Here is a 16,663-nt window from a genome sequence, read left to right on the forward strand (position 1 = left end):
CCAATCCAGGGATCGACTGGGTCGCCTGCTTTGCAGGTGGATTCTTTACCACTGAGCCAAGGTACACATTTCATCATGAACATTGTCATTTGCAAATGGGAAAAATCTGCGATTCCAAGACATCCAAGCAACTTGTTCCAAGTCACCCAGTAGGTGAGTGATGGAGCCAGTTTTTAAACACAGCTCTACGTGTCAGGGAGGTTGGGGCCCTGATCAAACATATCCTTGGTTGGGACATAGACATATCTTTACAGAGCACTACTTTGACACACATAAAGGGGCAAGGGAAGGTTAAATGACTTACATTATTACTGTTAAATGATGTATATTTGATTAACCCTATGAAGAATTATTGTGATGATCAAGTGTGTGATGGTTAAAAAGCCCTCAGAACGGTGCCAACATATTGTAAACTTGTGAGATTATCAATGATCATACTAAAGCAAGCATGGGCATATTATAGTATAGAATGCAAAATGTATATAAATTTTCTTAATTAAAAAAAAAAAACAGGACACAAAAATCAGCTTGCAACCAGCTGTTCTGGGCTTACTCACAAACCTCCAAGGATTCAAACACCTGGCTTTCTGATTTGGGGGGCATTTTGAAGGGAAAATTTGGTAATGCTATCATCTCTTTCTCTTATAATCTGAATTCACCCTAGAGCTGTTCTTCTCTTATGCACATTTACACTGCCTTCTCAACTAGAATTTAAGCTTTGGAGAGCTGGAACCCTGTTACACGTTTTCTCCCAGAGCTCAGCAGACCACACATAGTAGGCACTGTACATTTGTGAATGGAGAAGTCAACATCCAGAGTTTACCGAAGGAACACCCTAGATCCACATTGATCATGACTAGGAAACAAATCATGCCTGTGATGAGCGCTTGCTGCTCATCACCATATGCAAGCCCGTTTGGCCAAGATCTGTTGGATGGAGCAGCTGTCTCAAGAAACTACAATCTCGATGTCATAGCAGCCCGGCTTGGGAAATTCTCATCAGCAGTAAGGTGTTATTATTTAAACTGTTCCCAGTGACTGGATTTCTGACTGATCAGAATCATTTTCTTTTAAGGGGTGTACAAAGTATCTACTGAATTCAGAATCAGACACTTTCATGGTCCAAAATACAAGTAATTCACAATAATAACAAGCAATGGAATGGGCAGACACTCATTTCCACTGAACTGGACAGAAGGGAGAGTAGCATATGGCCATAGGGGATTCCACAAACTAGGGTGTCTTGAGTATTTCCTCTGTGTGAGGCCTGTGCTGGCTTCATTCCTCTCTGGGTCCTCATTTCCTATTAATCAGCATCACCAAGAAGCAAAGGCAACTTTCTAATGGAAGTCTCTACTCTTCCTTCCTAGAAATCTTGCTTCCCCTACTCTTAAGTTCAGCCATCTGTCCCACGCTCAAATCCCCTTCCCAGACACATTCCTGATGAAGCAATCATTTTCCTACAACCAGTTCAGTAGTCCTCCTTGTCCTTGGCTTCTGCATCTGCAGTTTCAACCAACCACAGATGGAAAACATTCAGGGGAAAAAATTATTCCAGGAAGTTCCAAAAAGCAAAAGCTGAATTTGCAGCACACAGGCAACTATTTCCATAGTGTTTACATTGTATTTACAACTGTTTACAAAGCATTTACACTGTTAGGTATTATATATAATCTATCTAGAGATGATTTAAAGTATATAGGAGGATCACATTGGCTATATGCAATTACACTATTTTATACACGGGACTCTGCAGATCTCAGGATCTGTGGTTAAGTCCTGGAACCAAACCCGGCAGACACCTGGGGACCACTGTACTTCACTGTCTGGTACATTCACCTACTCCCCCATCACTCAGTGGGTATTCATGGTGCTAGTCACTTGCTGGAAAGAAGAGAATGCGCAGGTCCACATACCGAAGCACTGCCCCCGGAGGGGCAGGCAGCCAGGAGTCATCTGACCCAGCCCAGAGCATTCTGAAGCGGCTGGACAGCCCCTCCCTGTCTTCCCCATCCCACAGCTCAAGATGTTCTTCTCAGCACCTGGAAAGTGGGGAAAAGCAGGCCACCAGGTGCCCAACCATTGCACTTGGCAGTGTGGCTGCAGAGTCCCTACTCCCATGGCCTTCCCAGTCACCAAAGCCTCAGCATGCTGAGCAGGCTGACCCTGCAGATTCTGAGTAAAGGGGGACTTGGAGCAAACGCACCACGATTAGCCCTGAGACTAGGGAGCTGTTCAGTTTGCTGCTATCATAGTGCCTGGCACACCACCGGGAAAGAAAACCATGCAGCAGGGGAGGGCTGGCTCTGCAGACCCCTGCCACTTACTGTGTGAGACTCTGAGCCTCAGTTTCATCTTTTCAAAAATTATGGACAGTGTGTCTCCCTCCCTCAATAGCTGTTATTAGACTAACTGATTAGTGAGTGTAGTTGAGGCCCTGAACAGAGTGCCTGGCAGAGTAAACATTCAGAATTTTATGAAATGAACTGCATCACAAACAACAAGTAGACTCAACTCCACTTTGCCCCAGCCCATAAGCTCTTCATTTCAGTGCACAGCTGAGTGAATCCTGGTAAATATTTGTGTGGCAACTGAATTCAAGGAACGTAAGAAAAAAGGATCTAATGTTTGTTTAGTGACGCGGGAGTGTTCTATATGATTTGTGACTTCATTAAATCTTAGGATAAGGAGGTCTTCTTTCCAGTTTACAAAGAAACTGAGGCACAGAGAAATTAAGAAAGTTTCACAGCTACCCAAGAATCGTGCTAAGTTGCTTCAGTAGTGTTCAACTCTTTGCGACCCCGTAGACTGTAGCACGCCAGGCTCTTCTGTCTTTGGGATTCTCCAGGCACAAATACTGGAGTGGGTTGCCATGCCCTCCTCCAGGGGATCTTCCTGACCCAGGGATCAAACCTGCATTATGTCTCCTGCATTGGCAGGCAGGTACTTTACCACTAGCGCCACCTGGGAAGCCCAAGGATAGAGTCAAATTTGAAGCCAGGACTGCTGGTTCCAAAGCTAGATGGCCTTTCCACAGAACCCCACCAAGTGTTGAGATGAAGGAAGGAATTAGATATCCTCCAGGCCCCATGAGAGCAGTAAGGCACCTACCTCGGGTCCAGGCTCAGTGGGGCTCTGCAGGTGTCTGGGATAGCTAGCTGACTGATATGAAGGGGTCACTCTTATCTAGTCACTCAGACAGCTGGAAATGCCAGTCAAGATACTCTAAGGGCAGGCTGCTGACTCCCCACAAGGCTCAGGCATACCAAGGGCCTGGATTCGGTGTATGTCCAAATTTTAGGAGGCTCAGCTGAGCAGGAGAGCAGGCACTGAATGAGCCTGACAGAAGATGTAGACTGAATATGAGGCCACTGCTCCCAGGGGTGTGGCAGACACTAGTGCCCTTGGGAGGAGCTTTGGCAGTCAGAGGGGTCATTAGAGCTTGTGGTTCCCTCCAAAGACTTTCTCCCATCCCCCTCCCTCTGATTCAGCTGTTCCCTCTCCCCGCCTTCCCCCAAGGCTGTGCTCTCCTACCACCTGCCAGAAGCAGAGAAGGATAAAGTCATCCCTTTTGGCAATTTGGTGCTAATACTCAGAAAAATGTTTTTTAATTGCTCAGGCACGAGATTAGTGACACTGACCACACATCTGCTCCCTTGCCCCCACCCCAGTCTCCTCCCTACAATTGAGCTTGCTGTATTGATAACTCTTTTGGCTCAACTTCCTGCATCCACATGTGCATGCCAAGAGGAACTCTTGAGGGCCAAGGGGAAAAAAAAAACTGCTCAGCCCTTCTCAGACCTGGGCAGCGGGGAAATGTAAGGCACCTGGCAGTCACCCAACCCCTACGCTTTGCATTGTTTGAGCTTCTCCAACCAGGACCTGTTCTGGGGCCACCTCCTCTCAGAACAGCAGTAGCTCAAGGCCATCTGAAGAAGTGGGGAGAGGAGGAAGGAGGCAAGGGGCATCGTCCTGCTGAGAGACCAAGACACACAGGCGTTTTCCCACTGGGCTGTGACCTCCACAAGCACAGGGGGGATGACTCCATTCCCCAGCATGCTGGACAGTGTCTGCCAGCCAAATACTTCTAGAGGGTTTTGTGCCAGGCATTGCAGTAAGCCCTGATAACAAATTAATCTGTTTAGTCTCACAAGCACTTGCTGTATTCCTGTGAATTTGCTTGAGGTGGCTCAGATAGTTAAGAGTCTGCCTGCAGTGTAGGAGACCTGGGCCCAATCCCTGGGTCAGGAAGCTCCCCTAGAAAGGAAATGGCAACCCACTCCAGTATTCTTGCCTGGAGAATTCCATGGACAGAGGAGCCTGGTGGGCTATAGTCCATGGGGTCGCAAAGAGTCGGACACAACTGAGGGACTAACACTTTTTACCTTAGTATCAATGCTATCCGCCATTCTACAGGAAAGGAAACTGAGGTACAAAGAAATAACTCACTTTAAGTCACATCAAGCCTGCAGAGACAATTCAAACTCGAGTATTTTGACTCCAGTGGTCTCAATATGCTTGAGATACATTTTCTTATACTTTGAAAGAATGACCAAGACTTCAAAAATTCCCAAGAGAATGGTGGTTACTTTCCTTCAGCTTCCTCTAAGCATCGCAAAAATAGTCCTTTGAGGACAGAATGGTGGAGAAGGTGTGAGAGACAGAAGCATTCAGCTCACTTTACCTTGATGAATGGCTCTTAGACTTTTGAAGGTATGAACTAATAGGATTTTAAAAACACATTTACACTATCACTTTAAACTAAGACCCTTTGAACCAAACCACACCCACCCTCATCGGGCTCTTCCAATTTGCATTTGTATTTAAGATAAATCCTATAATTAACTTATAACCATATTATTTTTGCTTTGTATGGGGGGGTTAAAAGGGCTAATTTATAAAAGATAAACATCTTAAAATGCATTGTCATCTTTTTGCCACCTTCTTTCCGCACTCTTTTGCATCTTTAAATTCACTAGAATTAATTCCACTGGGGTGTCCTGATTACTCCCTGCTGATACTGCCTTTCTGTTTCCAGGGTGGAGCTGGGGGGAGGGCAGGACAAAGGAGGGGTAGAAGGTGGCTACGAATTAAGTTTATTCCAAATCACTGATCCTGAGAAGCTGTTTTCTTCATTAAAGTGAATTCAAGCAGTACATATGCCCACTTAGTGTCTAACAGCAATAAACCAGAAGTCCATCCTCCCAACACTGGGAACTTGTTTCAGTGAAATAGTTGAGTTGACTTGGGTGGATTTTGGTGGGGGCAGTTTAACACTGAGCCTTCACAAAGCATGTCCTTTTAGCCACCAGTTCCCAAAGTTACAAAAATAGAGATCATTATCAGCTAACTGGCTGGCAGGGTCTAGAGATTCAAACATGCTCAACAATCTGAAACAATGGTCATTGCCACGAGGCACACTTTTTTTAAGAATACCCAACGCAGAACAGATTAGAGGGTTCCAGCCCAGGAGGAGAGTGGTGTGGAGAAAAAAAAGTCCAACAGGGCTGGAGCAAGCAGAGTTAACCCAGATTTCATGATGAGCCCAAATAGGGAGGAAGAGAGGAGTCTAAGTGATGAAATCCACAAGCCGCCCCCATGAAACTAACAAGTTTAAGAAAGCTGCCTCTTCACTAAGGGAATAGGAGAGATACTCAGCCTCAGTGCCAGCTACCCAGAGAATCTGAAGACTGAATTAACTCCATTCTACATGCCTCCCTCTTCCTGATCTGGAGATGTTTGATCTCCCCAACACCACTGCACCTTGACCACATCTCCCTAGCCTGCCACCCTGGTACCTCTATCTCCAAAAACACTGGAAAACTGGGGGCTCCGTTCTCCCAAGACAAGTGGAAGTTTGGGCCCTTGGCTGATGCTGCCTGCGCTGATGGGACCAGCAGACCAGGACTGTGTCTTGCAGTCACTTTGGATAAATAACCCTGCAAACTAGAACAGCAGCATGTGGAAGTCACACTGCGGGAGGCATTGCATCCTTGGGAGCCACGCAAACCTGGAATTTCTCAGTAAAGACAGCAGAAAAGACAGACTGTTTTGTTCCCCTTCTTGGAAAGAGGAGGGGAAACTGAGGCCCTGGGGCTCACAGGGACCTGCCTCAGATCACACAGCTAGTTAGTGACCAAAAAGATAGCCTAGCTGTCCTGATTCCTATGTGGTAGGAATCCCCCCACATCTTTAATTTTAGAATCCCCAAGTATGCCACTACTAATAGTGTAGTCACTGGAGTTGAAATAACAGCAACAGTAATGACATTAAGAAGAAAAAGGAAAATCTGAAAATGTGGAGAAAGTTATTTTTTCCCCTCTTCTGTAGCCCAAAGTCAGCCAAGTTCCTTGAGATTAGGATCGAGGGATATCTAAAAGAATTAAGTAAATTAAAAGTGAATTAAGTTTCTTTCAAGAGGCAGGAGGGAGGAAGAGGCGCCCAGACCCCAGCAGCAGTACTCACTGGCGCTCTCTGAGCAGGTAATGGACCGGAGCAGGCACCCAGGTGGAGCTCGGCGCCCTGGTATATATAGGGAAGGTGTTGCGCAAAAAGGCCGGCGGCAGCTGCAGTCATCACGCCCCTCGCACATTCCAGGACCGCCTGCGGCCGCCGCTGGGGCACTGCCTACCTGCCGGCTTAATGAGCCCATCGTGACCTAGCCGGCTACGCCGAAGAAAGAGGCGGCCGGGCTTGGGGGCGAGATGTCAGACGGCGCCCCCCGCGCCGGATCCGCGGCGAATTCCCCCGCGCCCTGTAGGCAGGCGGCCCTTGCGCCCTGAGCCCCGGCCGTGCGGCCGCGCACCCGCCCCGCCTTGTCACCAGCTCCAAGATCCCAGCCAGGGCGGCCTAGCGGGGCTCTCGTCTTCCCCAGCTTTCTCCTCCCCAAGAACCTGAATCTTCTAGTTTAGCTCCTCTGAGGCCGAAAAGGTCAGTGACTTAAGCAGAAGCCAACTGGAAACTCAGGGACAAATCCTTACAAAACAAAGCCAGAATTGTTTGGTCCTATCAGGCTCGGAGATGCTTTCTGTCCTGGTAGCTTGGACAGTCAGACACTTGGCCAGCTGGAGCCCTGGGTCTGTGACAGGCTGAGAAAAACGTAGGGCTGCTCACCACCAGAACCTCCCACCTGCCTGTCCTGGCTTGGGCAAAACTTGACACTTACTTCTTCTGCTCTGCCCTGTGTATGGCCACATATTTCTCCATCCTGGCTTTGAGAAGACCTGTCCCAGGGAGACCCCATCATGACGCTGATTGAAGTAACAGCCCAGTTATGTGTGGAGCAAACTTTCCCCCAGAAGGGCTTCCCTGGTGGCTCAGAGCATAGAGAATCCAACCGCAATGCAGGAGACCTGGGTTCAATCCCTGGGTGGGGAAGATCCCCTGGAGGAGGAAATGGCAACCCATTCCAGTATTCTTTCCTGGAGAATCCCATGGCCAGAGGACCTGGCAGGCTACAGTCCATTGGGCCTGCAAAAAGTTGGACACAACTGAGCGACTAACACTTTCACTTCCTTGGGGAAAGAGCAAGCTTCTTTTCCAGTGGAGGTTAGACAGGTTTGCGGACCTAGGATTCCTTAGAGTTGCTGAGCTGGGATCAAACTTCGGTTTTATTCCAATACCCAGGCCCTTTCCCTCTATCAAATGGCCCTGGTTTTACAGCTGAGGAAAAGGCTTAGCAAGTTTATTTGTTGCTCAGCTGCCAGCAACTAATAGTGGAAGTGCCCCACTGGAACTAGGGTGGTTTCCTTTTCTGGCCATAAGGGGGAAGAACTCAGGAGTGCTGCTTCCAGGAAACCAAAGCCAGGCTCTCTGGGGCTGAAAAGTTAGTTGGTCACTCACACTAACTCCTGGGTCCAACTGCCTGAGACCAGTGTCCTGTCTTGCCTCTTGCTTTTTCCCTGCCTTTGTCTGCTGTGTGTAAAATGGGAATAATGGTCTCTGTCTGTTAAAGTGAGCTAAAATATACATAACATATAGAATAGTACCTGGCACATAAGGAGTACATGTTAACTGTTAGAGCTTCACTGGAAGCCTCTGGTGTTGGGAGATGAGTAGGAAGCTTTGATTAGACTCATCTGGAACCTTGGGAGTCTGAGGTCATTACTCTACAGTCTCAAATGCTGGTCATTTTAGTCCAAAGGCTGACACATATTGCTTGAGAGTGGGCACTAGAAATCAAATCCAGTGGCCCTGTTTTTATTATTAGAGAGAGAATGATTTTGCCGGTGGGTGCTGGTCTTAAAATCCAGCCCTTGGAGACAGTGAGCAAGCAGCACCTCTCCTGGGAGCGACTTCTACAGCAGAGGCCACTAGTGACAGGGATCTGCTGGCATGCGTTCACTGAGCTCAGCTCTACCTCTAGCCCTGGGCAGGCAGCAGATTCATCTCAGGGACTCCCAGGGTGGGTCTTAATTGCACATTGGTCCTGCTGAGCCTCCCCCAGTAGGTATGGACTCTGTATGGGATATGGATCTAACTCTATTCACAATGCCTTCCTATCACTCCCAACAAGGAGCTGACAAATGGAAATTTCAAAAAACCTGGAGAAGGTCTCACTCAGGTCTCCCTTTTACGGTCCAATGAAGAAGGCAAAATACTGGTTCAGTCAGGAGGCTTTTTTTTTTTTTTAATGGAAATGGATTTCATTTACAGATCAGAGATGATATCTGTTTGATTCTGGTTTTGGATTGTAGGGTTTTGTATTACTTTGTGTGTGCTAAGTCACTTTAGTCATGTCCATCTCTTTGCAACCCCATGAACTATATAGCCCCCCAGGCTCCTCTGTCCTTGGAGATTCTCCAGGCAAGAATACTGGAGTGTGTTGCCATGCCCTCCTCCAGGGGATCTTCCTGCTCCAGGTATCGAACCTGAATCTCTTATGTCTCCTGCATTGGCAGGTGAGTTCTTTACCACTAGCAAACGGGTGGATAGGGCGTGTGCATATAAAGTCTATAATCTGTCCCTTTAGGGGAACATACTTTCCTATCTTCATTCCAATCCTAACACAGAAGGCTATCATCATGCAGCACTATAAAGCACAACCTATGCTTACCCATAAACTTCTAAACGCCTTCCTTCAGCAGACTTGATCTGCATACTGTTGTCCTACAAGGTAGAACTGACTGAATTAGATGCGCCCACCTAGAGGCCACACAGTATCTTGTCCAAAGTTACAATCTCTGTGCTAATACATGTCCACATTCCTTATTGAGTCCCTGGGGCCAGATGTAGTTCAGAATATAAAAATTTATACTTTTAGAAAGTAAAATGCAGATACTCCAATGGGACTTGGGCAGTACCCTGTGATCAAACTCATTGATATTTTTACTGTAAAAATGTATACATATTGGTATTAAGTGGAATAAATTTGATTTTATACATCAGGCTGGGGCATGGGATGAGTTTTTAAATGGTAGATTAGAGATCATGCCTGCTTTTTTTTTGCCACTGCCAAGTATTTTATGTTTATTTATAATATTTTACATGTGTAGGGTATTTCGGAGAAGGCAATGGCACCCCACTCCAGTACTCTTGCCTGGAAAATCCCACGGACAGAGGAGCCTGGTAGGCTGCAGTCCATGGGCTCGCTAAGAGTCAGACACCAGTGAACGACTTCACTTTCACTTTTCACTTTTCACTTCCATGCATTGGAGAAGGAAATGGTAACCCACTCCAGTGTTCTTGCCTGGAGAATCCCAGGGACGGGGGAGCCTGGTGGGCTGCCGTCTATGGGGTCGCACAGAGTCGGACACGACTGAAGCGACTTAACAGCAGCAGCAGCAGCAGCAGGGTATTTTACATTATATATACACGTTTTCCATTTATCTATACTTTTACTATAAACATTTTAATTAATTTTTTGTATGTTTTTGGCTGTGCAGGATCTTAGTTCTTCGTGTGTGTGTGTGTGTGTGAGACCAGGGGTCAAACTCATGGTCCCTGCAGCTCGGAGTCCTAACCACTGGCCCACCAGAGAATTCCCTATAAACATTTTTTAAATGGTTCGTGAATTTGCATGTCATCCTTGCACAGGGACCATGTTAATCCTCTCTGTGTTGTTCCAGTTTTAGTATGCGTGCTGCTGAAACAAGCACCCTATAAACATTTTTTAACATGCAGAAAAGTGGAAATATTTTTACACTACATATGTGTATACATTCTACCTAGATTTTGTAATAAACACTTTACTATACTATTTGTTTTTATTATGTATCTATCCTTCTATCAATTCTCCTGTTAATCCACTATTTTGCTTAATTTTTACATCAGTTCACTTCAGCTATAAATTCTTCAGCATGCATATTAGTAACCAGAGTTCAATATTTCTTTCTGGTTTATTTTCTAGGTAATATTTACAAAAGTGAATGCAAATTGTAAATGTATCTTTTGACACATTTTGACAAATATGTAAGCTTGTGAAACTCAAACTCTTTATCAAAATACAGAATATTTCTATCACTCTAAGAAATTCCTCCATACCTCTTCCCAATAACTCTAAACTCACTTTCCCACAAAGGAATGATTTTTACACAATTGTTTTCCACAAGAGATTAGTTTTTCCTGTTCTCAAACTCCATATAAAGGGAAATGTATACTATGTGCTCTCTTGTGACATATGTGATTCACTTAAACTAATGTGGTGTGTATCAGTAGCATTTTTACTTTTTTAATTGAGGTATCATTGATATATAATATTATATTAGTTTCAAGTGTACAACATAATTGTTCACTATTTGCATATACAGTTAAAAGGATCAGTATGTCTAGTTAACACCTGTCCCCATACATAGTTACAAAATATTTCTCTTGTAATGAAGACTTTTAAGGTCCTTTACTGAGTGCTTACTGTGTACAAGTATCATGGTAAACATTTTATATATATATATAGTCATTAATCCTTGTAACACAACGAGCTAAATATAAAGATTGGGAAATGGGGCCCCAGAGAAGTCAAACAATGCCCCCCAATGTTACAAGACTAGTAGGTGGCAGAATTAAGATCTTAACCCAGTTACCAATTTCAACCACATAATCAGCAAAGTTTTCTGCTACTTTCTTACCTCCTTTTCCTTATAGGGATATTTGTTGCCCAGAGGACTTGTATGATGAGAAGGATGAAATAAAATGGACAACCCAGAAACACATATGGATACTTGCTTTACAACAATATCACTGCAGACAGTAGGTACAGAAAATCTGCAATAAACAGTATCCAGATTGGAAACAAATGAAACTTCACTCTCCACCTGTTTCCTCACCGCCCCCCTCCTCCTCCCCGAGAATTTATCTAGAGGCAAAAGGCAAAACAACGGGACTTCTAGAAGACAAAATCGACAAATATTCATGAACTCAAGGTAGGAAAGACTTCGTCAATAGGATACAAGATACATTAACCATAAAGAAAAAGATGCTTTTGACAGGGAGAAAAGGACAACCAGAATCAAGGGAAAGATCTGGACACATATCATTGACTGAGAGCTTATTCCAGAATTTGTAAACAATGTTTGTACATAAAGAAAAAAGAATCCAATTGGAAAATGTTTGGTAAAGCCCTTTCAGGCCGATGGTAAGGACTCTACACCTCCAGTGCATGTGGCACAGGTCAATCCCTGGTTGGAGAACTAGGATCCCACGTGTCGTGGGGCACAGTCAAAAAAAAGAAAAATGGTTGAGACTAGAATAAGGACTTCCCAAATGGAGGTAGGTAATAAACACATTAAAAGGTTTATTTATCACCATTGAGGGGAATGCAGTTTAAACCACAGTGAGATTTAAACCCACTGTATGTATGTCCACTCCCCTGCCACTGCCCAAGAGAAATGCATCCCTGTGTTCACCAAAAAGCATACACAAAAATGCCCACAAAATGGCTTGTGTGTCCATTTCCATTCATAGAATGGAATATTAACTGTGAAACACTCCTACAATGAAATACTATTATACAATTGCCATTTTTGTAGTAAAAATTTGTCAAATAGTATGCATCAATGATAATGAGCAATTTATTTATTATCCCATGGAACGAAATGGAAAAGTCTCATCTCACAAACATAATGTTAAGTCAAAGAAGCCAGACCGAAACTTTCATACTGTTTGATTCTAATACTTGTAGAAAAGTCCCAAGCCAGCCAAAATGAAATTTTAGTGATCAGGAATGTGTGCTTAAGCGGTAACTGAAGAAAAGAAGCAAAGTCTGACTTCCTGGCTGTTCAGTGTTAGGACTCCGTGCTTCCACTGCAGAGGGCCTGGGTTCCATTCCTGGTCCCACAAGCCATGCAGTGTGGCCAAAAAAAAAGGAAAAGTCAGATGCAGGTCACTTTGGTGGGAAGGAGGGAGTAAGACTGAGGGAACATGAGAAGATTTCTGAGGTGGTGGCAGTCTCCTTCTTGGTTGTGACTGATTTGTGATAAATCTTTGAGTTACATTAATCCTATGTATTTTTTTTTTCTGTGAATGTCTCACAATTAAAAGATTTGTTTAAAACTTCATTAGTATTAGACAGGAATTCAGGGAAGAAGATAGATTCTGGGTTTATTTCACTGAGTTGGAATTCTTTTAAAGCCAGTAAGTTTGAGCTACTTACTAGTTATGTCACATGAATGTTTCATCAGTAGAGCTAGTCCTTCTATATGTCTTGCTCTGTCTAGGATGCTTAATCAATTGTTGATTCATTAATTGGTCCCACACACAGAAGGCAGACAGAGACCCTAGAAAGAGGCAACCACTTGAGATTGGAAGGTGGCAGGTTTAGTAAGCCGGCAAACTCACATATGAGGCTTGTCTTGGGCAGCTGCAAAACAAGTAGATTTGTGTACCTGCCTGCCAGAATTTTAAAAGTTTCTATGGAAGCGTTAATTGGGCTCAGTCACACATATCACCCAGATGGTCTCAACAACACTGTACTCTCCCAAGGCTGTGTCCTTGAAACAGCTGGGAGAATGTACATTCCAAGAACAGGGGAGGGAGTGAGGAACCTACAATTGTCTGGGTCTAGCTCCAGGGTCAGCCAGCGGTCACATCCTCTCTATTACCTCCTCTAACACCAATTATGTGATAAACTTTTAAAATAGAACACATAGACTTTCCTAGTGGGAATAAACTGAATATAACCACCTCCTAATGGCTTATTGACTTATAATCATTTTACAAAATCCAAAGACAATCCCAAAGTTCCTTAAGCACTTCAGAGCTGTTTTTATAACCTAAATAGGTCCAGATTACTAATACGCCTTTAAATTTTCCCCATGTGTATATGCTTTATCATCATTCATTATTATTATTATATTGCTATTTTAACCAGTTGTGGATTAAGAAAATTGCCCATTTCATTCATTTATCTGTTCAACTAACAGTCATTGAAACTGTGTATCAAGCAAGAGTAAGTAAGCCTGAATCTGTTTATATGTATCTTGTGCTATCTAGACTTAATAACATTTACTTAGGATAATCAGAAAACCTTTCCTTATTTACTTACTGGGCTAGATTCTAAATATTTGAGGCCATTGCCACTAAACTCCTATTTTAAAAGGACATACCATAATAGGAATAAGCCTAACAAGCTGGCTTCAATGTGGACCAGTATGTATGTGTGTATATGTATATATGTGTATATGTGTGTATGTGAGCCTCAGATACATGGTCTGGGTGGTAGCCAGGGGTCCAGTGTGGAGAAAAGGTGGCTTCCCTGACATCTAGCCTGCTTTCTCCTTCTGTCACTCATTCCCACCCCAGGGCCTTTGCTCTTGCCATTCTCTGAGGGAAACATTCACTCTGGCGTTCACAAGGACATGCCTCCTTATCATTCAGATCTCAGAGACTTTCGCTGTGCATTTTCTTGACCTACCCTTGTCACCCTATATTAATCTCCTTCACAGATTGTTGTATGGCTTTTTATGTTTTGTATTTTTCAACAATAGACCTCCAAAGAGATGACTTCTTCCTGGGCTGAGGAATTGGGGTTTGAGGCCCCGACTGCTTCATAAATATTTCACTTTCAACTTAAGACTTTTTTTTTTTAACTTTTTATTTTGTATTAGGGTATAGCTAATTTTTTGTATTAGGGTATAGCCCCCACCGGGGCTTCCCTGGTGGCTCAGACGGTAAAGTGTCTGTCTGCAATGCTGGAGACCCGGGTTCGATCCCTGGGTCGGGAAGATCCCTTGGAGAAGGAAATGGCAACCCGCTCTAGTACTCTTGCCTGGAAAATCCCATGGACAGAGGAACCTGGTAGGCTACAATTCATGGGGTCGCAAAGAGTCGGACACAACTGAGCGACTTTACTTCTACTACTACTACTATAGCTAATTAACAATGTTATGACAGTTTCAGGTGAACGGTGAAGGGACTGAGCCATATATATAAATGTATTCATTCTCCCCTACACCACCTCCCTCATCCAGGTTGCCATATAACCTGGAGCATAGTTTCCTATGCTATACGGTGGGTCCTTGTTGATTATCCATTTAAAATATAGCAGTGTGTACATGACCATCCCAAACTTATCCCTGGCAACCATAAGTTTGTTTTCTAATTGACTTTACCATTTCTTAACCAAGGGGATTTAAAGTTTAGAACATAAAATTTTTTACCACATTATTTTAAATTAATTCTTAATTAATTAAAATCAAAAGATTTTAATAATAATTTGACGTTCAAGAGGAACTTACAGCTCTGAACTTCAGTCTGAACGTCATCCAGGAGGCCTGCATCACCCTTCTACTCTCTGGTGTCTCTGGGTCCAGCAGGCCTGGTTGAAGACACCAAAGAAAGAGATGTGAGTGATTCCCAAGCACCACATCCACACAGAAAGATCTCCTAACAGCCCTTTAGGGCATCTCATATTCCTATCATGTGCAATCACACCTCCCCTCCCAAATGGAAGTATTAGAACCCAATGTGGGTGGAGTTATGGGGAAACAAAGAGGGTATGTGTATTATCTCAGGAGGCAATGCTGACAGTGTGACAGCACTGCTTAACTGTGATCTTGGGACCTCCCTGGCAATCCAGTGGTTAGGACTCAGTGCTCTCACTGCCAAGGGCCTAGGTTCAATCCCTGGTCAGGAAACTAAAATCCCATAACCCGTCACCCCCCACCCCCAAATAAAAAGTCTTGTACTTTGCTTTAGCACCTATTCTGCTTCAGCTTTAGCTTGTACTCTCCCTCCCAAAGCATGATGTATTTAGATGTTCCTAAAGGTAATACTGATGGTGCCAAACAATTGGAAATCACTTAAACAAGTGTATAACAACTTCAAACCTCACGATCTTTCCCACATTGACATCTATTATATGCAATGCTACAGTATAGGGTAGACACAGTGTTTACTGTTTCATATATACATAACAAAATCCTTACATCCAGACAACCATTGAGCCAATGAGGTACCACTGAAAAAGCACAAAATAGACACAGAGAGAAAAAAATTAGAAGGTATATACTAGTTTTAACAGGAATAATCTGAGGATTTAACAATTTATTCTTATATATATGTGTGTATCTATGCATACTCATTTTGAAATTAGAAAAGAAATTATTTATTTATTGGTCATGTCACACAGCTTGTGGGATCTTAGTTCCCTGACCAAGGATCAAACCCAGGTCCTCGGCAGTGAAAGCACCAAGCCCTAACTACTGGACTGCCAGGAAATTCTCAAGAAATAAAAGTTTAATTTTTATCCATTATCCATCCATTTATTGCTAAAAGCCCAGGTGGCACAGAGGTAAAGACTCTGCCCTACCAATGCAAGGGATGCAAGAGGCACAGTTTCCATCCTTGGGTTGGGAAGATCCTCTAGGGGAGGCAATGGCAACCCATTCCAGTATTCTTGCCTGGAAAATTTCATGGACAGAAGAACCTGTTGGGCTACAGTCCATGCTGGTTATGGTCCATGGGGTCACTAAGAGTCAGACATGACTGACCAGGCATTCCTGAATTCCCAACCTAGGGGCCAGCAGAATTCAAGCCCTTTGATAGAGTTCATACAGGTCTCATGGAGCAGAGATCTTGGAAAGAAGGGTGGACAGTGGATCTGAAAAGAATAATGATTTATTCTGTCACTGACTGACATGTACAAGTCATCTAATTGAACCTCAGTTTTCTTACTTGTTATATGGGGGCAATGTTTTGATCTGCTTTACCTAACTCATCCCCTTCATGGATCACAGCCTTGGTGTGGGGAAGGGGTTTGCATAACTCAATGAAGCTATGAGCCATGCTGTGCAAGACCACCCAAGATGGACAGATCACAGTGAAGAGTTCTGGCAAAACATGGTCCCCTGGAGCAAGGAATGGCAAACGACTCCAGTATTCTTTCCTTGAGAACCCCATAAACAGCATGAAAAGGCAAAAAGATGTGGAAGATGAATCCCCCAAGTGAGGTGTCCAATATGCTACTGGAAAAGAGTAGAGAAATAGCTCCAAAGAGAATGAAGAGTCTGGGCCCGAGCAGAAATGACATTGTGGGTGTATCTGGTGGAGAAAGTAAAGTCCTGTAAAGAACAATATTGCATAGGAACCTGGAATGTTAGGTCCATGAATCAAGGTAAATTGGAGGTGGTCAAGCAGGAAGACCCAACTCATTGTAAAAGACCTTGATACTGGGAAAGATTGAGAGCAAGGAGAAGAAGAGGGCAATAGGGAGGATGAGATGGTTGGATGG

General features: G+C 44.0%; 1 protein-coding gene and 1 non-coding gene across 20 annotated transcripts in view; both read right to left on the reverse strand.

Moving 5' to 3' along the window:
- The window catches only part of SLC34A2 (solute carrier family 34 member 2), a 194,937-nt gene that overhangs the window by 19,960 nt on the left and 158,314 nt on the right, over window positions 1–16,663 (reverse strand). For 10 of the 19 annotated variants that reach the window (XM_081538154.1, XM_081538369.1, XM_081538098.1 and 7 more), the window contains one exon: window positions 14,670–14,749. In XM_081538154.1, the coding sequence (XP_081394280.1) occupies window positions 14,670–14,711 (42 nt within the window). In that variant the 5' untranslated portion in view covers window positions 14,712–14,749. Of the gene's footprint in view, window positions 1–6,465; window positions 6,981–11,063; window positions 11,200–12,586; window positions 12,711–14,669; window positions 14,750–15,359; window positions 15,392–16,663 lie in introns of those variants that run through there. The other 9 variants (XM_081538575.1, XM_081538680.1, XM_081538956.1 and 6 more) reach the window with 5 other exon arrangements.
- On the reverse strand, window positions 9,989–10,097 carry LOC145521683 (U6 spliceosomal RNA). The gene has a single exon (XR_014065584.1). It is a non-coding gene; the product is annotated as a U6 spliceosomal RNA (small nuclear RNA).

Source organism: Giraffa tippelskirchi, chromosome 1, assembly GCF_054371585.1.
Source record: "Giraffa tippelskirchi isolate mGirTip1 chromosome 1, T2T-mGirTip1v1.2.pri, whole genome shotgun sequence".
NCBI lineage: Eukaryota > Metazoa > Chordata > Mammalia > Artiodactyla > Giraffidae > Giraffa > Giraffa tippelskirchi.